Source organism: Diceros bicornis, chromosome 16 (genome assembly GCF_020826845.1).
Source record: "Diceros bicornis minor isolate mBicDic1 chromosome 16, mDicBic1.mat.cur, whole genome shotgun sequence".
NCBI classification, from domain to species: Eukaryota; Metazoa; Chordata; class Mammalia; order Perissodactyla; family Rhinocerotidae; genus Diceros; species Diceros bicornis.
Window position 1 is genome coordinate 65,338,104 of NC_080755.1, and position 27,025 is coordinate 65,365,128.

A 27,025-nucleotide genomic window follows, 5' to 3' on the forward strand; every position below is an offset into this window, starting at 1 on the left:
GATAAAGGACAACCATTTCATTAATTTTTAAAGTAAAGGACTTTTTCCATTAGCCTGTTTCATTGAACTGTTTTTGAAAAATTGATTCCTTTCCCTCCATGTGTGATAATGTCCTTCACCAGCAGGGGGAGCGCGTGCACTTGGCTTCCGAGTCGCTTCCCGGTTCCCTCTCCAGACATTAAGGGATTTTTAACTATTTTCCAATTTGCTGGAGAGCTGAGAGTTCTTAAACTTTCGAGTAATAACAGGAGATTAGTTTTCGCCTGACACGGCTGAAGATCAATGGTCATCAGGATGAAGATTCATTCCTTTGAATATCGTGGCTGTTTTATGAAAATAGGGAAGAGGCATTTGTCTGCACCATTATTTGCATTTGGATTTGATTAGAGACAAACTGATGGAGTCATTCCCTCGCAGAAGGAAATGCTGTATCTTGAAAAAGTTAATATTCTCTGTGTCTGGGGTTTTGTGTTTAGGGGAAAAAAAAGGAGTTCTAGTTCTTACTTTATTTCTTGTCTGAGAGAGCAATTTAAAGTCTTTCCTGAATCCGCCATCAGAATGTCAGTGAATAAAATCATAGTGAATTCACGGTTCTGGGGCGTGTTCCCGCCTCTGTGTGTTTACACCCGTGGGGTCTGGACCCTGAGGTGCACCTGTGTGCTCCCCGTGGGACCAGGCCCAGCCCAACGGGACTCGAGTTCCCTCCTCTCACTGCCCAGGCTTTAGTCTGCTTGTTTTTCTCTACTGCATGAATGATGCTGGATGGGTGCAAAAGAGGAGCCAAGAGAATAACAATGAATCATTAGATACATAAACATAAATAAGTGACCCAGAAGACTGCCCAGGTGTGGACTGATAGCTTATAGTGGTTACATAGTAGACTACAAGTTTGTTATAAGAACGACTCTCTTTCTGGTATTTTAAAACCCAAATTCTCAAATCTTGTGCATCTACACTCTGCCCCTAATGATGATGAGCGTTGATAATGATGTGATGACTTGAGGTACATTGCAATATTAGAATGTCTTTTAAATATCATTAAGTATGCTTTGGCTTCCTCCAGATACATGTATCAATTAAAAGCACATTCTGTTCCTCCACTTGTACTCTATTTTATTGTGTGCTAGTTTTGGGGCAATTGGTCCTTCAAACACAGTAGTATCTAATGGGTAATATCTGCTCCATCTTTCCTGCATGATGGAGAACAGCAATGAGCTCTGTGTGGAGTCGCTATTTGGAAACCTTTGCCCTTTTATAAACTTGAAATTGAGTGCAGTCACAGAGGTGACCAGTGTAGGTGTCCCTCACACCAGCTTTCTCCACCTCAATCCACCGCTGGCCTTGGGTCTATTACTACAGAGACCTCCAAGGTGCTCCCAGTCTGGCCCTCAGCATTGGTCCCGGGACTTGAGCAAACATCTAACTCTGTGAAGAGAAACCTGAGATGGCCAGAGGCGCATGCAGCATGCCTTAGTCTGGGAGATGGTCCCTGCTGCCATTTCAGAAGGACACGTTAGAAAGTTGCCTCTCTGTCTATTATCTCAGAAATGTCCAGAGAGTAACATCCAGCAGCTAAGAGCAGTGACAATTTTCTTATTGGCGCTTTCTTAATCAAGTAAGTAAGCTAGGTTCTAGAAATGCACATTTCTCCTTATTTCCTCCAAAGGATCCAATGTCAAAAAGAGCAAAGAAAGTGATTCTATTTGCTTTGAAAACACAGGGTGTTCACATTATTATTTTCACCCCCACTGCTCACAGACCAAAACTGCTGCCTAGCCTGTCCTGAAGTGACCACTTCACTCTACAGACGTGGACATTGATACTCAAACGGTTAGCTAAGAGATGTGTTTGCCGGTCTCCTTACTTTCAGGCCAGGGCTCGAGCTTTAGACGGCAACGCCACTCGAGATTCCTGTGGATCCGTGTGGGATGAGAGGCTGACGTTCCGAACCTAAAACCCGGCAGCAGGAGGAGAGAGTCACGGGCTAGCCGTAGGGCAGAGGGGGAGGGGAGGGAGAAGAGTGGGTTTTAAAAAATTGATTTTGTTTATGTGTTTCCGAGTTTGTAGACTTACCTTACGTTAAGTTGTGAAGATACATGAGCTGGAAATAAAAATGTGCTCATATATAAGAAAAAGAAATGACTCTGTGGATGGAGTCAATTAGAGATGTCAGTTAATATCCAGAGAATCAGGGAAGGTGTAATGGCTGCTTTTCACTAGAAAACTAGTTTTTACTGATTTTGGCAAGTACTGATAGTTAGATACAACCAATGCAAGTCTAGTTAATGAGATGAGGTTTTTCCATTTCGTTATCATTTTAAAGGATGCAGTTCTATGTAATTCAAACCAGGGGCTGATCAGCTCCCACTTTCGATGGAAAAGTTATGCCTGGAGACACGTGGATTGTATTGTCTGCATCCTTCTATTTTGTTCATGTGGTTCACGTGGTTCAAACCAGCCCTCAACAAACAAACATGTCTTTGATACTTATTCCTTTAATTAACAGGTTGAACACTGCAGAATTTTGTGTATATCTACAAAGCAGCATTAAGGACACCTGCGGTTCATTTGGACGGTTTCACCAGTGGTCTGGAGAGGGAGAGAGTAAAGGAACTTGCATTTTGCTTTTTTGTTTCCCTGAGAGAGATCTCTCATTTGTGGCACTCTCAAGAATCGAAGATCCAGGCAGCTAAGCGGTTAATCTGTTTAACCTGCAGATTATGACGGTGGAACCAGATTACAACGGGGTCATCGTTTTCCTGAACTGCCGACAACAGGTGGGACAACACAGTATGATCTGGAATCAATAAAATGATGTTTTCTTGTGAAAGTGCTAATAAAACCAACTACGCTTCTTCCACATTGTCTTCTCGATATTTAAGAACTAGGAAACATAGTTCACCTGGAAACGGATCTACTTTTTTCTTGCTTCACATTTCTTTCATGGTTTATAAAATCCTTCAATTCCTCATAAATCTTGTTTAAAATGATCGATCCTCCTTAAAGACTTCCTGAAGGAGGCAGTCGCCTGAGCAGTTTCCTCCTTCTGTCAGGTGACTCTTTTCCTTGCCAGCCATACCTGTTTCCGCCACGAAACCGCCCCACCTCTTTGTGAACCCTTGGAAGGGAGGGTTGTGGCAACTTTATGGCCCCATGGTGACTGGCCCAGGTGCTGAACTAGGTGCCAATACAATAAATATTATCGAACAGAGCGGGTGTACAAAGGTCACAAGTTTGGGGACGAAGTGACACATCTGACTGTAACCTGTCTGAGCCTGGCCTTTCTCCGTTTCAGGGGAGGTCCACATGTTCGCGGCGTAAATCTCGAGGGCGAGTGTTTACTCCCACGTCCCTGAGCCCAGGACCCTCTGGCCATTCTCAGAAATCACGGGTGACGCCCGTTCCCTCGCTGCCCTCCGGCTGTGCTCCGGCTTTTTTTATATATGTTTTTCGGAGGAAACAATTACGCCATTTCTGGTCAAACAGTTCCCACTATGACTCAGGAGAGGGTGTTAGATTTTTCTGGCAAGGTCACGGCATTTTAGATTTTGCAATCTGTAGAGAATTCTTTTCTGTCCAAGTGATATAGGCAGTTGGCCCTGTGTTTTTGCCCTTTGCAAGTTTGAGAATATGTTTGTTCCCAAATCATTGACTCAAATGAGTTTACTTAAAGCCATGGGCTGTTTCTTTCTTTAGAGAAAGGTGTGCAGGAGAAATTCACAGGTGAACCTTCATTTAGACGGAAATTGTAGGAGACCTGCAACTGTTCTGATAACAGGTTTTCCCCAGATACTGGAGAACGAGCACGCCAGTGGCGGGTGTGGATGGCTGGTGATAGAGGTTTGTGGGTTTGGTATTATTCCTGGTGGTCTGCTCAGGTGGACTGTCGCTTTTCCCAGTGACTCCAAGTGTGAGAGTGTCTACTGTTAGCAGACTGTGAGGCTGAAGGCAGCGATCTGAATGCTGCTGTCTGAGACACAGTGTGTGTGGGGGGCACATCTGCTCTGTTTTCCTCCCCGATGCTGTTTCACTGGAAAGGAGGGCATTCCAGCTCCTCCGGCCTCCTCTGGAGGGACAGCTTTGCCTCCACGCGACGGCAATGCAATGACTGGAATCAGAGAACTCTTGGCAATGACAAAACGACATCTCACGGAATGTGAGCACGAGGCTCTCACTCCGGGCACAGAAAGACACAAAACGTCAATTGTCACAGCCCCGTGCTCCTGCACAATAAGTTAACCCTTCCATGACCATGTTTTTCTGACCTGGGATTTCATCTCAAAGGGAAGAGCTTCTGATGCCTCATTTCCAACTCTCTCATCCTGGTGAGTGGACGTGATGGAGGAGAAGGCAATGGAGGTGGGCAGGTAGCACCTGTTGGAGCGGGAAGCTGCTCTCGAATTGGTGAGAAAGTCATAGACATGGTTGTGTATTTTCCACCTGGCAGCTATGCCATCTTGTCTCTGTCTTAGATTAGCAACCTGATGGGCAGCTTGCTCTTACGGGCCATTTTGCGGAGGAGCCGCCATTTAGGAGACATCTGCAATGACCAGAGCGCGGGGAAGCACGCCACCGTTACTTGTCAGATGAAGCAGCGTCTCCTTCCTCGTCTCAGGAGACCTCTGAGAGCTCACGGCAAAAGGAGCCGGGTTATCTCCCCTACGAGAAGGGCTCGTTGCTGTCTGTTTCCCGAATTGAGGACAGCTGGGGCTGGTGGTGAGCGCGAAACTCAAGTCCAGCTCCATTTTTAAAGACCTCAAAGTGTCAAAGTGTGTAGAAGACTCTTTTTAGCATAAACGTCAAGCTAACGTCACAATAGAGGCATAAACCAAAACAATTACCCGGGATGCCTTTTCTTGGCTTGCAATTCAGTTATCTCCTTGCACAGAACATGGTCAAGCAGTTTAAGGGATGCAGGATCTGGAAAATTTTCTTTGGAAGGAAGAGCCAAGTTGCAACAGGCTCTCGAGTGGGTGAAGGCCGTGTCCCGGGCGCTGCTGCAGAGGGAAGCGGCCCCTCAGTGGACGGAACAGACCGCTGGGCCCGCTCCGGGCAAGGCGAGGCCCAAGGTCAGCCAGCCTCCTGTCTGTGTTGGCATGTTCCCCGAGGAACTCGGTCTGCTCTGGGTCCCCGCGGCTGGACCTACAGGGCCGAGCAAAACTTGCAGCCATCAAAATCACTCAACTCTGGTCAGAGCCATTTATTTGGCAAATAGGAATCTGATTCAGAAAACCTGAAGACGAAGTACGAGGGACCTCTCTGGAAGGTCTTCCAGCGTGAGCACACCTGGGAGACTAGTGGCTGTGTTTCTCACAAGCAGAACAGGATCCAACAAGCTGAACGCACACCATGTCATCTTCCCCATCACTTCTGGATGGCGAGAGCTGCATTAGGACAGGCGGTTACGAATTTCCCCTGACGACTTAAAGACTGGTGGGTACTAGTTGTTCAAAGAAATATTTGCAATCAGTGAATCTGACACCTGCACTTTATGGTTGCCGAAACTGAGGCCCGAGAACAGGAAAACAGTGGTCCAAAGGCTGGGGCTGGTGAGTGGCAGAGGGAAACCTGGGCCTCCCAGGGCCAAGGCTGTGCTTCTTGGCGGCTCCACAGGGTCCCTGAAGGTTTTTCCAGAACAGGTCGGAGTCTGCGTGGAGAGGTGGGGTCTGATTAGACCCATGTTTGCACAGGACCAGGGGCACAGAGTGTGTGCCTCTCATAGTTCTCTCATTTAGCACGGGATCCCCAGGGTGCTGGAGGGACAGTGATTGTTTTTGCTGTTTCTGCTGCATTATAGGTGAGGACAGGAAGCTCAGAGAAGATGAGCGGCGGCTGAGCGGTAGAATTAGACCCATGGCATGGGGTTTTGATTCTCACCAGGCGCTTTTCCACATACCAAGTGTCTCTGACTCCCTGAACCCCAGTGTGCCGTGGGGTGGTCGGGGGTTCAGAAGCAGGGAGAGTGTCTTTGGGCACCTCTGTAGGTGCTCCCCGCGGCCGGGTGGCCAGACAGTGTCCTCTCCAGGCAGGAAGGGTCAGTGGTCTGCAGCCACGGAAGCAGGTGGACTTTCAAAGGAAAGCAGTAAGAGGAGTTTGCTGGAAATCAAGACCAGAGGCTTTCCCCTTCCTGTTCCTCTCCAGGGGCCCAGATGGAGGCAAGAACATGAGGGGTGAAGGCGGGACCGAGGGGACCCTGTGCGAGGCTTTGCACGGCCTGACAGCGCCCTGCACCGTGCTCTGGGCCCACCTTTCCAGCTCCTTCCATCCCCAGCACCATGTGCTCTGTGCTCAGTGGTCCAGCAGGTTTATGCCGTGCCTACCTGGGGCTCAGAGGCTGCGATGGGGCTGACGTGGAGGGCGAGATGGCAGGACAGACTGACGAGGAAACAGAAGAAAAAGGGATTTGCCTGTTTTCCCGTGGAGTTGTCTTCCTCCATTGTATATTTTGCTCTTTGTTTCTTCCTTGGAATTCTTGCTTTTCCAACTTGCTTTTGGGTTCTCAAATATTATTTCATTCGTCTACTCGTGCTCCCCTCTCCCCACCTTCCACAGTCATGGTACGTCCCTTGGAGAGCCCAAACCACTTTCATCCTAAGGAAAATGTTCAGTCTCCGGGAATCAAAGAATTCCTAGGGAGGAGTCGGGTTCCTGGAAAACCATCAACGGCACTGGAACCAATTTGTTCTTTGATGTGTTGTCTTCGATTTCATAGTAGGTGGGTCTTTCTTACCCTTCATGGTATATTTGCAGGGAGGGAGAGACAGACAGAGACAGAGAGAGACAGAGAGAAAGAGAAGTGTTCTGGAAGGTCAGGGTGCAGAACGTCAGCTTGGCAATGTTCATCGACACCTTTGGAGTTTCTGAACCACAGGAGAAGGAAGGAAGTTTTCGGTTCCAAGTCACACGGCCCCACACCATTAGTTCCCAGCATTGTGAGTCAGCTGTTCAGCTTGTGGCTTCACCCATCGGCTTTTATCTCCTCTGCAGGCCTATTTCAAGTGTGCTTTGTTGTAGGATCTCAGACCACAAGTGTATTTTGAAGCCACTCAGTGCAACCAGGCCCTTGCAATCTTTTTCCGTGGCCGGTGCCATTAAATCTACTCTCTAATAAACATAACCACCTTCTTGAACTCATAAAGAATCCCAAAGTGCTGGAGGAAGACATTCAAAATAATCAAAAGCTCTTTCTCAGAGAGGAGAGAGACGATCCAGGGCTTGTTCTCTTGCTCAGAATGAGAACACGCAGCTGTGCAGCCTGGAGGTGCTCCATCAGCAGAGGGAGGAGCTGGGGGGCCTCAGACCAGGGCCCCTGCCTGCTCTGTGCTCACCTGATGCAGAAGCACCTCCTGGAAAGCATTATGCATGATTGGGCCCTGTCCAATCGACGACTGAGAGGCCTTGATGTTTGGAATATGGCCCTTGAAGAGTTCTTTGCCATCAGTAACAATCTTGGGGAGCCTGTTGGGGTGCGTCTCTGTGTGGCAACTTTGCCTCTGGTTTCACGTCATACTCTGTCTTCGATTTCCCTTCACTCAATGGACACGTAAATACCATGCACACACATGCACACAACCCTCCAGTGCTTCCTTACATGTTTTAACAGTCTTCAGGAGCATGTTCTGGCAAGCCAGTCCACATCCTGTCTGGACTGGAATGGGGTGTCCGTAAATGAACAACTAATAAACGCAAAGAACCTATTATTGGAGACCTGCAGTGTGTCCTGTGTACCTGCGACGTTTCCACTGGAGGTCAAAACCCCAGCGGCCACACATAGACGGTGCTGTGCAGAATATTTGGTTACTTTTGGCCAGGTGTTTAAACATGTGCAGGAAAGTCGGTCTGGATGAAGATGTGGAGGACAAGCGTGCTGCTTTTCCTTTGCCAAATGATTTTTTTAAAAGAGAAAGATGGAACATTCTGTCGAAAGTTTCTTATTATCATCTGAGCACCAAAGCCCAATCCTACCCTTCTTTGCGTCTGGGGATTTCTGGCAAGGTCTCTGCCTCTCCGTGGTCTGCTTTCTGATGGCAATGTGTCTCTGGTGGAGGAGAGAATAGGGCAGGGGGGCGTCCATTGATTTCAGGGTGACGGGAGCAAGTCGCCCCCTTTTGGGGCTTCAAAAGGTCTGTCCATCCTCTGCTGTCCCCTCACACACACCACACGTTCGCTGCTGCAGGATGACAGCGTGCCTTCAGGCCCAGCACTGCCTCTCCGCAGCCTGGGGACCGCAGGGGCCCACCCAGGAAGGCATCGGCGCTCTGGCCCCGGCTTCACCGCGCTGGAGTCCCAACCAGGTCTGAGTGTCCCAGGGAACATGCCCCTCCCAGGTGGACGGGGCCCTCACTAACTTCCTGGGGGCAGAGGAGTCTGCTTGAAACAAAGAGCCACCGAGAGAGCCCTCTGAGAAGCAAGCACAGTGCCTCCAACTGGACACGATTTGGGTGAAACACCAGCTCTGGGAGCAGTGTCCAGCCCGCCCCACTGAGGTTCTCCGGGATGGAGGCTCACACCCACCGCGGCCTCACGGACAAGCCCTTCTGTGAGCCAGCTGCCCACAGTCACGGTGCTTGGGCTCCCCCGCCCCCACACTCAGTCAAGCATGTCAGAGCAATGCTCTCGCTGTTTCCACGTTCAAGCACATGCTTTCAACCTTTTGCATTTTCCCAGGTTAAATAAGCCAGGCACCCGGGCCCAGAGCCTGCTGTCATCTAGAAGCGCAGATCCACAGATGGGAGCCCGAGTGGTGGCCGCCTGCCCCTCGGAAGCAGCAGGGTGACTCAGGGATGACTCAGAGCCTCCTCTGGGGTCTTCCCTTCCTGTTCCCTCCCTGCTGTCCGCACAGTCGCCGCGAGGTCCCTAGCGCTCTGAGAAACAGCCTCTGCAGGGAGATGGAGGACAGAAAACAGCGCTTGTCCTCCGCCCAAGGGAGGCTCAGCCAAGCTCAGGTGAGGACGTTACTCGTGGCCGCAGCAGGTAAGGGTTTAATTCAGCTAGTATGTAGTGAGCGCACAATATCTGTTAGGCACTGGTTTTCAAAGAAGACACGCACACAGGCAGGTCAAGGCCACGGTCGCAGGCCCCCTCTCCGAGGCCAGCGCTGCCCGCTGCCCTGGCGTCTGTGGAATCACCTGTGGCCCAGCGGGCTCCCGTGGGCGTGTCACTGCCCGGCCCCAGGGCCCGCCCTTCCCGGCTCGTCCACGCAGGATCCCGCACCCGGAATCAAAGGCAGCGCCCACGTCTCTCTTGAGGATTTTCCTGACTTCACACATTTTCCTTTGTTTGCTTCCCCTTAGAGCTGCCCATTCACTTCGCCAAACATGACTTACAAATGCCCCTCAGCCAGGAGCGTGCCCTGGACACCACCTGTACGGACCGAGGACAGCGGGGGCCCTCGGCTCGAAGTGTGGCCCCGAGGAGGGGCGGACCGGGCGGCATCTTGGCATCTTACCTTGTGCATGTTGCACAGCCCGGGCCGGCTGTGGGCATGAGAGGGCAGAGGGCTCCTGCTCTGCTTGAGCCAGGGTACCTGCCAGAGGGACACAGAGTGGCCGTTTGAGTCCATGTGGGCACGCTGGCAGAGCCCCAAGTCCTCCAGCAACGTCCTGTCCTGACCAGGCTTGGCAGGACCCGGGCAGTGAGGAGGGGGAAGTGGGAAGGAAGATTAGAGGTCAAGGGGTGTGTGAAGATGGATGGATGATGGACCAGTAAGAGGCCAGAGGTTAGGGACACCAGGAAGGAGAAGATAGTGGCATGATCTCCCAGGAGAGATGGATGGACGTCAGAAAAAAAGGAAGAAGAGGAAGGATTTAGGAAAAATTCTTTCCTTTAGAGTCTACTCTGGGACCCTAAAGCTGATTATGTGACCAAATTTTCCTACAACCGTAGCAGGCACCAGATGTAAGATTTCTGAGAGCAGGTAAAGAAGCATCTTCCAGACCGATGTGAGGCGCTGAGGGCTTTCTGAAGATTACCATGGAATAGACCCATTTTTACACTCAGTTTTATTTGTGGAGCTTTATGCTTTTTCTTTTGTAGCAAGTGTGTCAGCTTCTGCACTGGATTTACAAGTGGGAATCTTCCTGCTCTCGAGGTGACTGTGGCTATCACTGTGGGCGTTCTCAGTTTTTTATGGGCATAAGGACATCATTTTAAGGGCACTAGAGTGCTCAAAATCACCGGCAACACCGGGAGTCACACTTTGTCGCTGACATCCTTCCTTGTTGTTGGTGATGTTTAGGAGCTTAATAGTAACAGGAACTTAATATGCCTTGACATGAGCTATGCACTGACCTTAACTCTATTGTTATAAATCTTCCTCAATAGAATTTGCTCCTAATTTAGTGTGTTTTCCCTATTCTCTTAGCTGTAATCAGTGTGGTCGAGAGAAGAGTATTGCAGGACCAAGGTCAATGGTCTGCAGAGAGTTCCTTCCTTTTGACCTTCCACAGCAAAATGGCGCCAGAGAGGGGGAGAGAGAAAGAGAGGGAGAAAGAGACAAAGACAGAGGGAGAGCGAGACACACACAAAGCTTTCTAGTGGTCAAGAGATAAAATCAAGGCAATAGGTTTCAAGAGATGTTTTGTATTGGCTACAGATGAAATGGATTTTTTAAAAAACCGGTTAACAGCTGGTTATGAATGGAAATAAACAGTAGTAGGACACAGAAAACTGTCATTGCATTCTAGAAACATAACTGCAACGTGAACACACCAGGGTGTCCAGAGGCAATTCTGTGGCGAGTGCATGCTTACTGCACATTTTGCAGTCGATTCTCCCTGCACCAGAGGCAGTTGCTGTACCAGCAAGAAGGGCTGGTGACTTTAATCCATGGTAGCGGGCACTCGAAAGAGTAAGACAACTGAGTGTTTAAGTATGTCTCAGTGGTGAGCCTGCAGTGGTCTCTCTCCTGATAAGGCCTGGATGTCCCCACAGGGAGGGAGGCTCTCACGAGGGATGTACGGGCAAGTCCACGTTATATACTTGGCCAAAAGGCAAAGAAGAATTTTCTAATTTATTTTCCCTCTACTTAAGAGACTGTCCCTTCTTAATGAAGAGGACCATCTCTTTGACACATGTGCAGGCAGCTCTGGGGAGCAGGTGTTAAGCCCTTTCTCCTATCACACCCCAACTTCTTGGGTGCTGGCCATGCCGCATGGGGCAGGCAGGGGCTGGGGCGGAAAGGAGCCGACAGCTCTGAGACGGGGGCCGGCCCCCACGGAACTGACTGGCCTACACCAAACACAGCCTTCACCCTGGCCTCACCCGCAGCCCACCCTCCCCAGCAGTGGCAGGAAGAGTGAGGACAGGCTTTCTTTCCACCTGCGTGAGTGACAGAGGAAGGTTCCCCACCTCCTGTGGAGGCCTGCTCGCCTGATCAGAAGGGCAGAATTTCTTCAGTAGAAGAAGCAGGAACGCGAGCAAGGCAACAGGAGGGAGGTGCCCCAACAGGAGCTGGAGGAGACAGAGGCAGGAAGAGCCTCTTATAGAAATCATGTGTGGGGCTCCCTCAGAAGAGTGCATTTTTCTTTAACTTTTTTCTTCTTTTTTACTATTTTTTATGAAGCAGGATGATTTCAGAGCATTTAAGGGTGTGGTGACAGACATAACGGAAAAACTCTAAGATAACATATTAAACTAGAGTTTGATAAGAGATTTCTATGTTCTTAAAGGCTATATCAATTCCTTAGTGATGTCCACGTGAGCTCTGGTGAGTGGTCCTCTCCCTAATAAAGACGTTTCCTTCAGATGTCAAGCTGAGCTCTCCATCAGCCCATCAGAACTGCCTGTTACCACACGGCTGATCCTCTTACCCAAGGAAAATTGACGATGATGGAAAGCAACGCCGTACAGGGGAAATGAGCTGAAGAGGAGACGAGTTAGGACGAGGGTGTGCTGGGAGGAGGTGTTGTACAGAGGCAGGGAAGACAAATCGAAAGTAATTACACAGCGTTGCTTTTATTTCTAGTTTACCAAGGACCTCAAGCTTGCCCTTCATCTTACGCACGCACTGGCATCCTTAAGGAGAGCCAGCCCACCTCTCCCTTCCTTTCTCGAGTGTTTCTTTGACACCCTTCCGGGGGGAGCACTGGAGGGACGGGTCTCATGTGAGCTCACTCGTCAGCAAACACTGTTGAGCACACCGTGTCCCACACACTTCCCCAAACATCTGCAGGACGGGGCTTTGAGAGAAACATCAGCAACATCAAGCGGAACTAGAACAGCCATAATGGAAAGACCAGGACCCTGAACTGTCAGGGGAGAGCAAACATCCATGTGTAAAAGCAAAGAGTGAGAACTGACCTCCGCGTGCAGGAGTGGCTGGTGCTCAGGCCTCAGACTCACCTGTTGGGTGTTCCATCAGGAGGCCTCAAAAATGCCAGTAACAAATGCACTTAGTAAGGGAGGGACATTGCAAAAGACAACTTAAAAAATTCACGTGCAATTAGTACACCATCCTCAGTCTGTTAAAATGTTTAATAAATGCATAAAAAGGAAGAAACATATATAAGGCGAAAGTTTATCACAAAATAAACTGGAATACAATCACTGAAGGCAATCATCATTAAATACATCAACATAATTTACAACATATCACTCATACAGAGGACGCAGCCAAATCCCCGCCAACACAGGGACATAACGCTCTAATTCAACCATAGCCTCGTTAAATGACAGTGGGCAACTGAGGCTGTGGAGTTGACAGGAGGACACAGGAACCAGCTGGTAGCTGAGCTAGGGAGATCACTGATCAATAACTGGTCAGGGGAATGATACTTCAAAAGGAATGCCTGTAGGAAATCTCAAAAAGTTTTTGTTTGGGTGCAGAAACAAATATGCCCACCACATCTGAATGTTCTCTGGCCAGATCTCTTGGTAAAATGATGCACTGAGTGACCGGGTCGTTGCCACATGGACTCCTGTTGAGAGTCCCCTGGCTCTGGGTGCGTTGCTGCACTCCTGTGGTGAACACACTCCTGTGGGGGGACACACTCCAAGCAGAAATGAGTGAGTGCACTTCCACTGGCCCTTGACTTTGGGTTGGACCCCCACACAGAGTGGAGGCCCCACTCAGACGCTTCTTACTGTGTCCTTCATGTCATCTCCAAATGTTACACTCCCCGAGGATTACAGAATATGGCTACAAGATTAGGACATCAGGTTAAGTTACTGTAGAACTAAAATGTGTTAAGCGAAATTAAAATGCGATGAAAAACATCAGGAAACAGAACATTGTGATTCAGGAAACAGAACATTGTGATTAATTTACAGGACCCATTATACCCTTTAGCATTAAATGACAGAACTGGTTCTTTTCCCATACAACCAAAATGAGAGGCACAGAAGTACTACTGAATGCTGAATAATGGAACGCTGAGAATAGCAGGTAATAAATGGAGCTTTGAATGTAAAGTAAATGGAGAAAAATCAGTAAAATCATCAGTATAGAAACTAGCTTTAAAAAACTCTTTATACAGATACGGAGCAATGTGAGATTGGTATGTTCTCGTTGCCCTCTTACTTGGGAATTGCCCAGGTGTTACATCACGGTGCCTAGCTTAGTTATTTCATAAAACCTTATTTCTTTGAGATGAAAAGGAACAAGAACAGTTTCTGCAGCTGGCATTCCCGGGCTTTGGCCTGTTAGGCCTGCGTAGCCGACGGCACCAGCAATGGCGCGGGAGGGAAGCCCGTGGCGCAGGTTTGGCAAGGAGTGGCGGGGAAGGATGGCAGTGTAGGAGAGCCACCCTTTTTAACCCGACCCAATGCATTTTAATCCTCGCCCTAAATGCCTGCCCATTCCTCACAAGGCCTCACATTCCAGGGAACTGAAAAACCTGTTCCTTACAGGCAACAACACAGGCCTTCTTTCGTTCTTTCCTCTCACAACAAAGAAGCACGTTTTCTGTGAATGTGCTTTACATTTACAGCTCTCAAAAAATATGCCTCCTCAAGCAATTTATGACGCACTTTCCCTGAAGGTCAACTCCCCAGCCATACCAAGGGTGGGCGCTGTCGGTGCATTCTGGGGACTGGGGGCGGCAGCTCCACCCAGGGCCCCAGGGCCCCACCAGCTCTCAGGGGAGGGAGGGGCAGCAGGGGGCGCCAGTGGACACAGGGCCGCTGTTCCAGGAGCCATAGGCTCCATTCAGCCTTGCAGGATTCTACCGTGAAAAACCTACTCTAGACAGATAAGCAGAAAAACCCGCTTCCCCAAAACACTCGCCAGTTAGAGCACCTGCCACTCAGGCCTGTGGGCGCCCTTTATCATCCTACTACCTTAGACAATTATCTCAGAAATGGAAAATGGTGAGATGGGCTTTTATGGACAATAATCAGGCCTTTCAATTCTCTTCTTTTCTCTAGCTTCAATCCAAAGGACCTTTCTAGTATATAAAATGAGGGCTCTCTGGATTTATAAACAGAGCAAAGCAAAAATAAAAACAAAAACAACAAATAACCCCTCAGTAGTGCACACCAATAAACACCCCAGACTTCTAGGGCCATGGCGGGTGTGTCGCTGGGCGGAGAATGTGTTAAGCTCACATCCCAAGTGTTTAAAAGCAAACAAACAAAGAATCCACAATACAACAGGTGGACTGAACAAATATTGCCAGTAATCCCACTGCACCTCTCAGCAAAGACCCTCCACAGGAATGGTCTCTGGCCTGTGTTTGTAATAAGCAACTGTATCATTGTACACGCCAACTCCCCTCCATTTCTTGGGCATCAACAGGGCAAGGCTGTTCATTTTTAAATCTTCTTTATTCAACATTCAGAAGTGAACAGAATTGATACTTCGAAAATTCTAAAACAATTATTTAAACATTGTTTTTATTTTTCAAAAACCTGTGAAAATGTTTTCATCTCTCTGGATCCTTAATCTAGCAACACTATTTTGCAAAGTGGATGCCTACTTCTCAGACTAGAATATTTTCTTTGAAAATATTGAAGAGTATAAGAGACTTAAAGCAATAAAGGTTGTAATTTTCTACATAAAGAAAAACATGCATATGTATATATATATCCATTTTGAAATAAAGTCACGATTGATATAAATGCTTTCACAATTTTATTTTATTTAAACCATTTTTGGTGGTATTTAAACCATTACCACCAAAATGAAGCTTGTTTTATAATGTGCTATCCAGCTATTTAACTTTTTCTGCACAGTTTAATTATATTTTTCTTGCTCCTTGAGTTAAGCAGAATAGTTTAAGTTTCAAAACTGGAGACACCACATGCAGATGGGGTGCTTAGCATAATAGAAAGACTTCATTAAGAAGCCAGAACCTGGTGAGGTTTGATAGCTATGCTTGAAAAGGCACCTCAGATTGAAACTAGCATTAGAAATAGGTCAGATGACCAACATTTCAGGGTGAGGGAAGACTGCCCCAGAGTGAAAGAAAATCTCTACAAATACAGAACCAACCAGGAAATGAATTCCATAATCGCTTAATATGTATCACAGGTTATTCACAAAAAGTCACGACAATTGTCACATGAGAGATCTCAACTCGGAGTAGATGCTGGAGACATTACCAATGCCTGAAGCCTCAAGGAGCTGCACACTCGTACAAAAGGCAAACCCGACATTTATCTTCAACAATTTCATGATCTTCAATAATTTTAAGAATTATAGTTAGAGACCAAAGCAAACTGTAGATACTCCTTAACTCCAAGTTGCCCAGAGTTCTTGTGATATGTTACATGACTGCTCCACACTTCACTGCAGAGCCGCTTACGTTCCTGGAGGCCTCTCAGAATAAGCCCCATATCAGCCAGAAAACAGCTGCATCTTACGCGTTCTGTGAGCACGTCCAATAAAACTGGGGCTTTTCTGAAAAAGCTCTCTCCTTCCAAAATTACCCAGCTATCCAACACTCTAAGTCATGTGACATGTTATGTATTTGCTATGGGAACGTCACGTGGAGATTGGCTCTTTAACGAAACATCAGCCACAGATGCTCTATTCACAATCAACTCCAGAAGCTGCTGTGGGAAACAGAACCACAATAGGAGCGCTTTTTCTTGCGATGTATTTTTATCTACAGAACATTTAAATAATGAAACTTCACAGATTCTATATTCAAATTAAGGGAATAACAAAATAATACAGTTTTGATTCACAGACACACTCATTTATCCCTCCACCCTCTGCCTCAAAACAACTCAGACAAAAGAGAAACTTCACTCAAGGCAAATGGAAATTTCGAGTTTGTTCAAAAGTCCTCAATTGCAGTATTGTTACAAAGCAACTAGAAGCTAGCAGCACTGAGTCCGAGAAAAAATTAGCATAACCCAATGTTGAACCCCAAAGCGTGGGCAGCAGAAGCAAAATCAGCCATAAAGCCCCCAAGCATAAGACATACAAGACCCCAGAAGACAGTGCTCTTTCTGCAATGCCCACATCCACACCACCCTAGAGATGCAGAATTCAGAATGTTCTTGCATTCCTGAGCCACATCCTGATTGCAATCCCTTGTGAGGAGGAGGATGAGGGTGAGTTAAGTGGAAATATTGTAAGCAGCAACCCAGGCCCCCTCCAGTGGCCTATAAACATTTCTGGCAAGGACAACGCCCTAGACAGCTAAGAGGCCGCGTCAGCATCTCCTCTAATGGCTTAGTTCACCTGCTGATTTTCCTTCCTTTTCCATCTAAACTAAAGCAGACACACATTTGCGTGCTCCTCTACTCCTCAGAGCTCACCTTGCCTGAGCCCCGCTTGGGCACACCCCTGTCACCGCCAAAGAAGCGCCCCAGGGAGTCGAGGATGCCCGTGTCTCTGTGCCTCGGGAGGAAGCCATGCCTGGCGTGATCCATGGTGCTGGCTGAGGCCAGGTACTTTGATCCGTGCCTCTGGGAGGGTCTCTTCTGTGACGCCATCACATCCAGGCCCTCCGGAGCGGCTGCACTGTCCTCTTGGATGGTCTGGAGCTCGTCTGACTCCGAGGGTCTGTCTTTGAAGGTGTTGTCCTCCCTCCCCGGGGCATCTCGGGAAAAGAGGCGGATCAAGTGGGGGCGGCCCCCTGGGTCAGCTGGGTTGGCGTCCTGCCAGGCATTCTTTGGGTCCACTGTGCGCTTGGAGTCTGTCACCGCTGTGTCCTGAGAGGGGGTCCCATTGTTCTGGTCCACATCTGCCTCTCCTGCAAACAACAGTGAGATATGAATACGGGCTGTGCAAAGCAGAGCGCAGGACAATGCTGCTTTCTTCCAGGGCCAGTGAACTGGTTGTCTCCTACAAAATTCACAGAATGTGCGTGGGGCCCTAAAGCTACATGGCAGCTCCAGACCGCCTTTGGCAGAAACCAACCTGGACTGAGCACCCTCCTTGCGGCTCTGTGTTTCCGAGGCCCTGGGAACTGCCTCAGTTACTCAAGATTTGGCACTACAGAACGCGCGCCAGGGCTTCCTGCAGAAGCGGCCTGCTGAGCGAGCGCAAACCCGTCCACATTTCCCCTTGGGGGCTGCTGCTACTGCGCCTGGGGAGTCCAGGATTGCGGGCACCTCTTGGGGCATTTCTCATCTAAAGAGCCTCTGGCGCATAAGCTAAACCTCTTGGGAGCATTTATTTGACAAAAGGTATTTTTAGTGTTCTTGGTAAAAATGGAACTTCCCACATCTTTTTGCAATTCATGCCTTAAAGAAACAGGGCATTTAGAATTCTTTAGTTTCCAGATCCCACAAGAGGCCTCTTGCATTGGAGAATTGTTTATTCAGGATATTTTGATTTGGCTTCTCCTCTGTAAGCAGCAACGATTAGAAAGTTTAAAGGGGGAATGGGGTATTTCATATTATATACCACCATCTCATAGCTTTCTACAAAAAGATAACAGTATTTCTCTCAAGAATGGCAATACATCCATTTTGCTCTCAAGTTACAAGTTAGGTTTAAACGAACATCATTTAGTTAGTCTCCTCTCCAAACTTTATTATTTATCTACAGAAAATGTGGGTTTACTTACATTTCCTGTAGTCCCACCCATCCATCTAACCAATCTGTTCACTGATATTTACCCAATAGCATCCATCCATCCATTCATCTATCTAGCCACCCATCTATCTACCCACCCAGCCATCCAGCCACCCATCCACCTATCCAGCCACCCACCCATCCATCCATCCACCCATCCATCCACCCACCCACCCATCCATCCATCCACCCATCCATCCATCCACCCACCCATCCATCTACCCATCCACCCACCCACCCATCCATCCATCCACCCATCCAGCCACCCACCCATCTATGCACCCATGCAACCACCCACCCATCCATTCATCCATCCACCCACCCATCCATCTACTCACCCATCCAGCACCCACCCATCCACCCATCCATCTACCCACCCATCCATCCACCCACCCATCCACCCATTCATCTATCCACCCATTACTTACTGAGTATCTAATAGTGTGATGTACTGTTCTAGATGGACGAGATGTGGTCCTTGTCTCATGAACATAGATGTAAATGAATGTTATGAGAGGAATACTGTCCCCCAAAATGGCATGTCCAAGTCCTAACCCCTGGTACCTATGAATGTGACCTTATTTGGAAATAAGGTGTTTTGTAGGTATAATCAAGTTAAGATGAGGTTGTACTGGGGTAGGGTGGGCCTGATCCAGTGACCAGTGTCTTGATAAGAAGAAAAGGATTAGGACACAGACACAGACACTCAGGGAAGAGGCCATCTGATGATGGAAACAGGGACTGGAGTGATGTGTCTACAAGACAAGGGACACCAAGGGTTTCCAGGAACACCAGGAGGTAGGAGACATGGAACAGAGTCTCCTCTAGAGCCTTCAGAGCTGGCACGGCCCTGCCGACACTTTGATTTCAGATTTCCAGCCCCCAGAACCGTGAGATAAGAAATTCCTGCTGTTCACCTAGTCACATAGTTTGTGGTACTTCGTTGAGGTAGCCACAGGAAATGGACACAATGTACAATTTCATATCAAGTATGATATGAAAGAAAACAGAGCAGGTGAGGGGCATCAGGAAGGCCCCTTGAGGGAACATCGGATGAAATGAGAGAGCGGCCATGTGAGGACTAGGGGTTGGGGTGTTTCTGCAGAGGAGAAGGACACCCAACAGGAGGTCTGGGCAGGAATAAGCTTGGCATGTTCACACGGGAGAGGCAGAAAGGTCGAGAGCCTGAGCGAGCTGGTGCAAGGCCTGAGGTGAGAGGGAGTGGGCAAGCGGGAGGATGGTGGAGGGGAGAAGGTGAGATGGAGGATGGTGGATGGAGAAGGTGAGGTGGAGGATGGTGGGGGGGAGAAGGTGAGGTGGAGGATGGTGGATGGAGAAGGTGAGGTGGAGGATGGTGGGGGGGAGAAGGTGAGATGGAGGATGGTGGAGGGAGAAGGTGAGGTGGAGGATGGTGGAGGGAGAAGGTGAGGTGGAGGATGGTGGGGGGGAGAAGGTAAGATAGGATGGTAGGGGGGAGAAGGTGAGGTGGAGGATAGTGGCGGGGAGAAGGTGAGGTGGAGGATGGTAGGGGGGAAAAGGTGAGGTGGAGCATGGTGGAGGGAGAAGGTGAGATGGAGGATGGTGGGGGGGAGAAGGTGAGGTGGAGCATGGTAGGGGGGAGAAGGTGAGGTGGAGGATGGTGGAGGGAGAAGGTGAGGTGGAGGATGGTGGGGGGGAGAAGGTGAGATGGAGGATGGTGGGGGGGAAAAGGTGAGGTGGAGGATGGTGGGGGGGAGAAGGTGAGGTGGAGGATGGTGGGGGGGAGAAGGTGAGGTGGAGGATGGTGGGGGGGAGAAGGTGAGGTGGAGGATGGTGGGGGGGAGAAGGTGAGGTGGAGGATGGTGGGGGGGAGAAGGTGAGGTGGAGGATGGTGGGGGGGAGAAGGTGAGATGGAGGATGGTGGAGGGAGAAGATGAGGTGGAGGATGGTGGGGGGGAGAAGGTGAGATGGAGGATGGTGGAGGGAGAAGGTGAGGTGGAGGATGGTGGGAGGGAGTGGGCGAGTGGGAGGATGGTGGAGGGAGAAGGTGAGATGGAGGATGGTGGAGGGAGAAGATGAGGTGGAGGATGGTGGGAGGGAGAAGGTGAGATGGAGGATGGTGGAGGGAGAAGGTGAGGTGGAGGATGGTGGGAGGGAGTGGGCGAGTGGGAGGATGGTGGAGGGAGAAGGTGAGATGGAGGATGGTGGAGGGAGAAGATGAGGTGGAGGATGGTGGGAGGGAGAAGGTGAGGTGGAGGATGGTGGGAGGGAGAAGGTGAGATGGAGGATGGTGGAGGGAGAAGGTGAGGTGGAGGATGGTGGAGGGGAGAAGGTGAGGTGGAGGATGGTGGAGGGGAGAAGATGAGGTGGAGGATGGTGCAGGGGAGGAGGTGAGGTGGAGGACGGTGCAGGGGAGGAGGTGAGGTGGAGGATGGTGCAGGGGAGGAGGTAAGATGGAGGATGGTGGGGGGGAGGAGGTGAGGTGGAGGATGGTGCAGGGGAGGAGGTGAGGAGGAGGAGGTGCACAGGGCCCTGGGCCGGACGGCACAGGGCTTTGAGAGTCAAGGCAAGGAGCTGGCCTTTTCTCTGAAGAGCAACCAGAGACCACTAGGGGGGTGTAGGCGGGCCTGGACTTCAAGGTAGAAGATGGCTGGGCCTGCAGGCGAGCACAGGTGCAGGCGAGCACAGGTGGGAGGGACTGCTGTCCATGGGAGAGATTGGAGGGTGGCCAGGGTTGTGCTCTGGGGGCTGGGAAGGGGAAGGATCTGAGGGTTGATTGCACATAGGGGTGAGGCAGGGTCATTTCCTCTTGTTATACATATTTGTGGAAGTTTGTATATCTACAACACATACTTCCACAAATACATAAACAACAAAAACAAATGATTCTACACTTTCGACAAAATCATAGGAGTCAAAAGACTGTCCCATGAATGACACATCATGCAGTCAATATACTGACCTATATTGCCAAAGCAGAGTAACTTACTCCCAACACATATCATAAAAGTTTGCCTGTGACAGAGTGCAAGGCAAACAGCGGGAACCAGGAACACAGTAACGTTATTCACACTCCTGAGACTGCATATGGCTGTCAGGTGCTCAGGTGTGCCTAATGCCAGCCACTCTACATGCCTTAGAAATCTGTCACTTAGAATATGGCACATCTTATACGACCACTGATTAATTCAACCACATTAGAACACAGCATTTATAATGTATCTATTAAATGGCTCACTGTATCGCAGCAACATAAAAATGCAACATGAAGAATATCAGGGCAGCAGAAGGCTGTAGATTTTTGCAGGAATGCAATGCTAATTTATAGGTTGCAACAGAAATAGAGCCTGATTTTCTAGCTATGCTTTATATTCTGTGGCTAATATAAATTAATGCAAATGTGAAAGGAAAACAATGGCGACATTGTACATGATTAAATGCATTAACAAAACACAGGCGCATCTGAATACTAATATTTTTACAACAGTTGGGCCTTGTGTCCCTGAATACTGTTATTTGTGAGGCACAGAAGGGCATTTGTGCCCCGAAAGTAGCTTCTCCCAGCACATAAGGAGTACGGGGAGAAGTTGGATCCGTGGATGTGCAGCATTTTTGGTGGGGACAAGTGCTGTTTTAATTTGCCAATTAATACCAGCTTTGATCAAATTTAAGCCCCATGTCGAGTTTTTATCTAGACTATAATTATGGAGCAGAGCATTCAGTACACAATTTGTGAGGCATGGATCTGCTTCAACCAGAACATGCACTTACAATACTCTCTCTATTACTGTTCAAATTCTACAGGAATTTGCAAGAAAACTTCTTTAAAAAAACCCCACCTCAATCTAATTTGTAGAAGGAGCCCCAGAAAACTGAGATGGGAAATGTCCTGGGCCTTTGAAGGTAGTGATGCTAAAATGACAGAATGGCCCCCTGGGACTTCTCTGAGAAACAGAGGAGCTGTCATTCACTCGAGAGTGGCTCCTGGAGCAGAAACGCCCACCAAGCGGCATGGTGATACTGGGGGACGTGTTTACTATTTGACGAGACTCACAGCTGTCGCGGCCCGAGGGAGGCTCCGGCGGAACGTCGCGGCAGCACCATTTGGGCCAGTGCATCTGTGCTCCCCACCGACCTCACCCCGGCAGGCAGGGCGTCCCAGGTCCCGTGGCTTCTCCCTTTGGATTACTTCTCACGAGACTGCCTACGACCACCTCTTCCTTTTTCTTTTCCTCTCTTTTGCCCCCTTGTGCCAGGGTGTGCTACGTCGTCATTGCTAACCTCCTCTTTAGTCTCTGTCGTGAGATTCCACGGCACACGGCGGCCATAAAACGTTCCCGGTACGAGGCCCCCGATTCGTGCCCTTAATGACCCCTCACTCTCACACCCCCAAGGACAAGCCCCTCCTCCGGCTTTTCCCCTTGCCTCCCAACACGCCCCAGCACTCGAGCTCTACTCCGCTTCCTTGGGCCTCTGCCGTCTTGACAAGGCTGCTGCGGCCTGCCTCCCCGTCCCGTCCTGACCCTTCCCGGGAGGCCTGCTTGGGGCAGCTGGACCAGCTTCTGCCTCTGTGGATGCAGGCTCTAGGGTGGTCAGCACCAGAGAGCGACCGTCGGCCGCAGTTCTCCTGATTGTCCCCTATGTGCTCTTCTGTTCTCGCTAGCTGGGCGATGCCGTCTCTGAAGGCAGGGACTGCACAGGACCGGGGGCCTCGACGGGTGCTCGGCAGGGCTCAGTGTGTGATCACAGAAGGGCCGGTGTTCACTGGGCTGTGAACCCAAAAGGAAACAACAGAATCCAAATCCCACAGTCGTCTTTGCCAGAAAAACTTAGCCATTGGCACTGCAGCTGTTAAACTGACTTTATAGACTTATTTTTAAGTGAGGATTTCCCTTCAATCCTAAAAGGCTTACACCAATGGTCTAAGGGGCTCTGGCTTGGAAGTCAATTTCAGTTGTATAATCTCATTCTTCCTGGCTATGCAGCGGTTTTGTAATATTCTGAATTTAACCAGTCAGCATGACTCTCAGGTGCCAGAATGAAGAATTTAGCTTTCCTGCTCTATTCTTTCATGAACTCCGAGTCCAAGTTCACACATTGGGGCTGCCTGCTCATGCTGAACACGGATCGTGAGCGGGACTGACCTGACAGGACGTTTCATCCACTCGAGCCCTCAGGTCTGTCTGGAGTAAACCAGAGCACGCAGAGGGCAGAGAAACAAAGCTGTGGACGGCAGAGTCCAGGGTCAGGGCCAAGGAGGGCTGGAGGTCTGCAGGGCATAACAGAGAGGGACCCTGGAGGTGGCCTCACTCCCGTAACTGGCTGCTGGCCTCGAGCAGGCGGCTGAGCTGAGCTGCCCACCGGTGTGCGTAGTTATGACACGGGAAGGTGCAGCTACGTTCCCGGCTGAAACACCTCAAGGCCCCTTTCAGCAACCCACGCTCTGATCTGGAGGCTCTGAGTTTTCACCCGGTGACCCCCCTTCCCGTAAATGCAGCTGTCTGTGGAGAGCTCCAGCAAGGAAAAGTCTTTGCTGATTGCTCACTGGGCATTTTATATGCACTATCAACAACCCTAGGAAGCAGGGAGTTTTACAAGCCTTTTTTTCTTTTTGTGAGGAAGATTAGCGCTAACATCTGCTGCCAATCTTCCTCTTTTTGCTGAGGAAGACTGGCCCTGAGCTAACACCTGTTGCCAATTTTCCTCTTTTTTCTTTAGGAAGAATGGCCCTGAGCTACATCTGTGCCCAACTTCCTCTATTTTATATATGGGACGCCACCACAGCATGGCTTGATAGGTGGTGCGTAGGTCCGTGCCCAGGATCCGAACCTGCAAACCCTGGGCCACCGAAGCAGAGCATGTGAACTTAACCACTACGCCATTGGGCTGGCCCCTACAAGCCCTTTTATTCACATGAGGAAACTGAGACAGAAGAGTTTGATGGAGGAACTGACGCTAATTCCAGGTCCAAAGCTGCCTCTATGTTCTGCAAACTGCAGACTGTTTCCCAAGCCCTGGGCGCTGCTCACCGGGCCTTCTCCACCCCCAGCTGGCTTTAACTGCAACTAGATTTTGCCTCTCAGGTTAAAATTTAACTGCAGAGATGTGATGAGTAAAACATTTCTGGATCACAGCTGCTTAACAAAGAGGGACTGACCAGGAGAGATGGAGAGACTCTCTAGAAAGCCACCCATCCTGAGATAAGAGCTCAGCCAGGGCCTCCACGTGTTAGCAACAGAGACCTGGAGGCACCCAGCAGACTCAGTGCTTCTCCAGGCCCCCGGGCACTCTGCAGGCATGGGAGGTGGCTGTGTCACCACACGCCCTCCTGTCCCCCTGCTCACCCCCACGCATAACCGTCTATTCACAACTTACAACATCGGCTGTCGTTGGCAGAACATATTAATGACTGTTAAACACCAAAAAAGGCTGAGTTCAGGAATTCTGCAAAATTATATTGCCACTCTGACAGTTGAGGTGTCACCCTGTAACAATTTAGGAGCTCTGAGGGCAATAACTCCACGCTTGTTTAGAAATTGCCAGTCACCCATCATCTTGCTATAATCAGAAAATGACACTAATAAAATTTAAGTCCTATATTTAAATATTGCTATATTCTTTTTACCCAGAGCATATATCTTATATGCTTTATTTCATTGCATCCATGGAAGTTCTAGTCCGTGAATAACTTTCATCAAAACTGCCTCCGTGGGGCCGACCCCGTGCCTTAGCGGTTAAGAGCGCACGCTCTGCTACTGGCGGCCCAGGTTCGGATCCCGGGCAAGCACTGACGCACCGCTTCTCCGGCCATGCTGAGGCCGCGTCCCACATACAGCACTAGAAGGATGTGCAGCTACGACATACAACTATCTACTGGGGCTTTGGGGGAAAAAAAAAAGGAGGAGGATTGGCAATAGATGTTAGCTCAGAGCCAGTCTTCCTCAGCAAAAAAAGAGGAGGACTAGCATGGATGTTAGCTCAGGGCTGATCTTCCTCACAAAAAACAAAACAAAACAAAAAAAAAATGCCTCCGTGTGTGTGTGTGTGTGTGTGTGTGTGTGTATACATGAGGAAAAATACAGATGCCTCGGCACACCCCAGACCCAATAAATCAGAATGCCTAGGATGGTGCCTGATTTTGCCTTTTTTTTAATAGGCCGAGTGGAGTGGGTGACAGTTATTCATTCTCCAAAGAGCCGAGCCTCAGCCTTTTCACCACAGCACTGCACGTGCTCAGCCACTTCCCACTTACCTACGCTCACAGCTCACGGTACTGCAAGGAAAGTTTAATTTCAAAGACGCGAACGATCTGGAACCCGTCACATGGGGCTGCTGGCTGCTCAGGGCTGGGTGTTTCCCACCCTCGATCCTGCTGTGTGCCGAGAATGCCCCTTGTCAGAGGCTGCCACCTGCCTCCTCCTGGGGACAGCACTTCCTGCCACTGTCGGGGCTGGAACTCGGTGCTTTAACACCTGCGGGACGACCCGTGGGGATGGCTCTACTATGTGCAACACTCACACGCAGGGTCTGTCTCCAGGAGGGAGATCAGCATGAGCTCGGGCACAGCTTTCTCTTCTGGGTTTGCACCTTTCTCTGAATGCCAGAGGTTTTCAGGTCATCGTGAGTAGCAACTATTTAGTTACTCAGAGCATGACCATATTGCTCACAAACCAGAATAAAACTTAATACAGAAATCATCTCTGTGAACACAAGTCACTCTGTTAAATTTAAGTATAAAATAAAAAACTTCCAGATGTAAGTGTTCTTCTTTTCACTACAATTAATATATGCTTTCTCCTATGATGAGAGATTGAAACATTGGACCTAATGGGTCATCCAACTCTAATTTCATTAGGAAAGTTTAATAAAATTTCATATTCATGGCTGATCAGATCTTCGATGAGACTGGAAACAATGAAAAATGATCATCGTTCAGCTAATTAGAGGTTTTCCCAACAGTGAACTTTAAACATGTGCAGTAGAGGCTTAGCCCACCATGAATCATCATTGTTGGCTTATTTTATTTATAAGCATCATTCCCATCTTAATAGGGGGTTCTCAGACTTCACGGACTAGGAAAATGGTAAAAATTAGGGGTAAGGATGATGGGTGTTCATACTGCCATCTCAGGACTCCAAGAAGACTTTATTTTGCCAGCTAAGACATCCAGAGACAGCACATAACTACCAGGTAGTAGCCCAGAATTTCACTAAAGAGAGAAGGAGGATGCTGGTGTCAGAACGGGACAGGCACCGTCTCAGAATAAAGAGCTGTGGGACGCACTTAGGTCGCTTTCAGACCCTCCTGCCAAGAGGCTGCATCTGTCCACACCTCCCTCCTGTGGTGTCCATCCTGGCGAGTGACCTCCTGGTGGGGGCAGGGCTGGGAAACATTAGGAAGCCCCAGGTCTCCAACAGACCTGAAATTCGATGGAACCCCCCACCCTGCAAAGATCCCAAACCCCGCAGATGGCCCCGCCTCTCCTTCAACTCACGGTTCTCCTTTTGCCACCAACCACTCATCCATCGGATATTCTGACAGAAAATAAAATTTGTTTATTCATTTTGAGGGATCAGATGCACTGGTTTCACCCACATTTTAACCTTGATTTTAAAACAATTGTTTTGGGGGGCAGATCTAGTTAGGTCTACAGACCAGACCTACAATTTTAGTTCTGTTGAGTATTTTAAGTTCCTATAAAATTACCAAAAAGAAAACAACAACAAAAAACCCCATAGTCACCAAGTCTGTCCTCCATCACAGGGACTTTTCACCCAGGAACTAGGACGTTTCCTGGCTCAAAGACATGGATTCCCAGCTTATTGTCCTTGACGCTTCCTCCCAGTGGGTCTGACATACACAGTATGCCCGGACACAATCTCAGAAGCCCCACAGAAGCCCACCCCACATCGCTTCCCCAGTACCTTTCATAGGGCCTGGAGTACAGACGACTGTCTAAGGAAATGTTGAGATTCATAAAGGTAGCATTCAAGCAGCTAGAAGCTAGCGTTCATAGCAGCCCAGGAGATAGTCAGAAGGCTCATGAACGGTTAGCAGGCACTCTGTTGTCTCAAC

At 49.1% G+C, this 27,025-nt stretch overlaps 1 protein-coding gene across 3 annotated transcripts in view; it reads right to left on the bottom strand.

Moving 5' to 3' along the window:
• Nucleotides 1-27,025, bottom strand: part of MBP (myelin basic protein) — a 148,699-nt gene that overhangs the window by 22,530 nt on the left and 99,144 nt on the right. For 2 of the 3 annotated variants that reach the window (XM_058557327.1, XM_058557328.1), the window contains exons 4-5: nt 16,708-17,144; nt 9,449-9,526 (exon numbers count right to left, since the gene is read on the bottom strand). In XM_058557327.1, coding sequence (XP_058413310.1) covers nt 9,449-9,526; nt 16,708-17,144 — 515 coding nt within the window. The remainder of the gene's footprint in view (nt 1-9,448; nt 9,527-16,707; nt 17,145-27,025) is intronic. The other variant, XM_058557329.1, reaches the window with a different exon arrangement.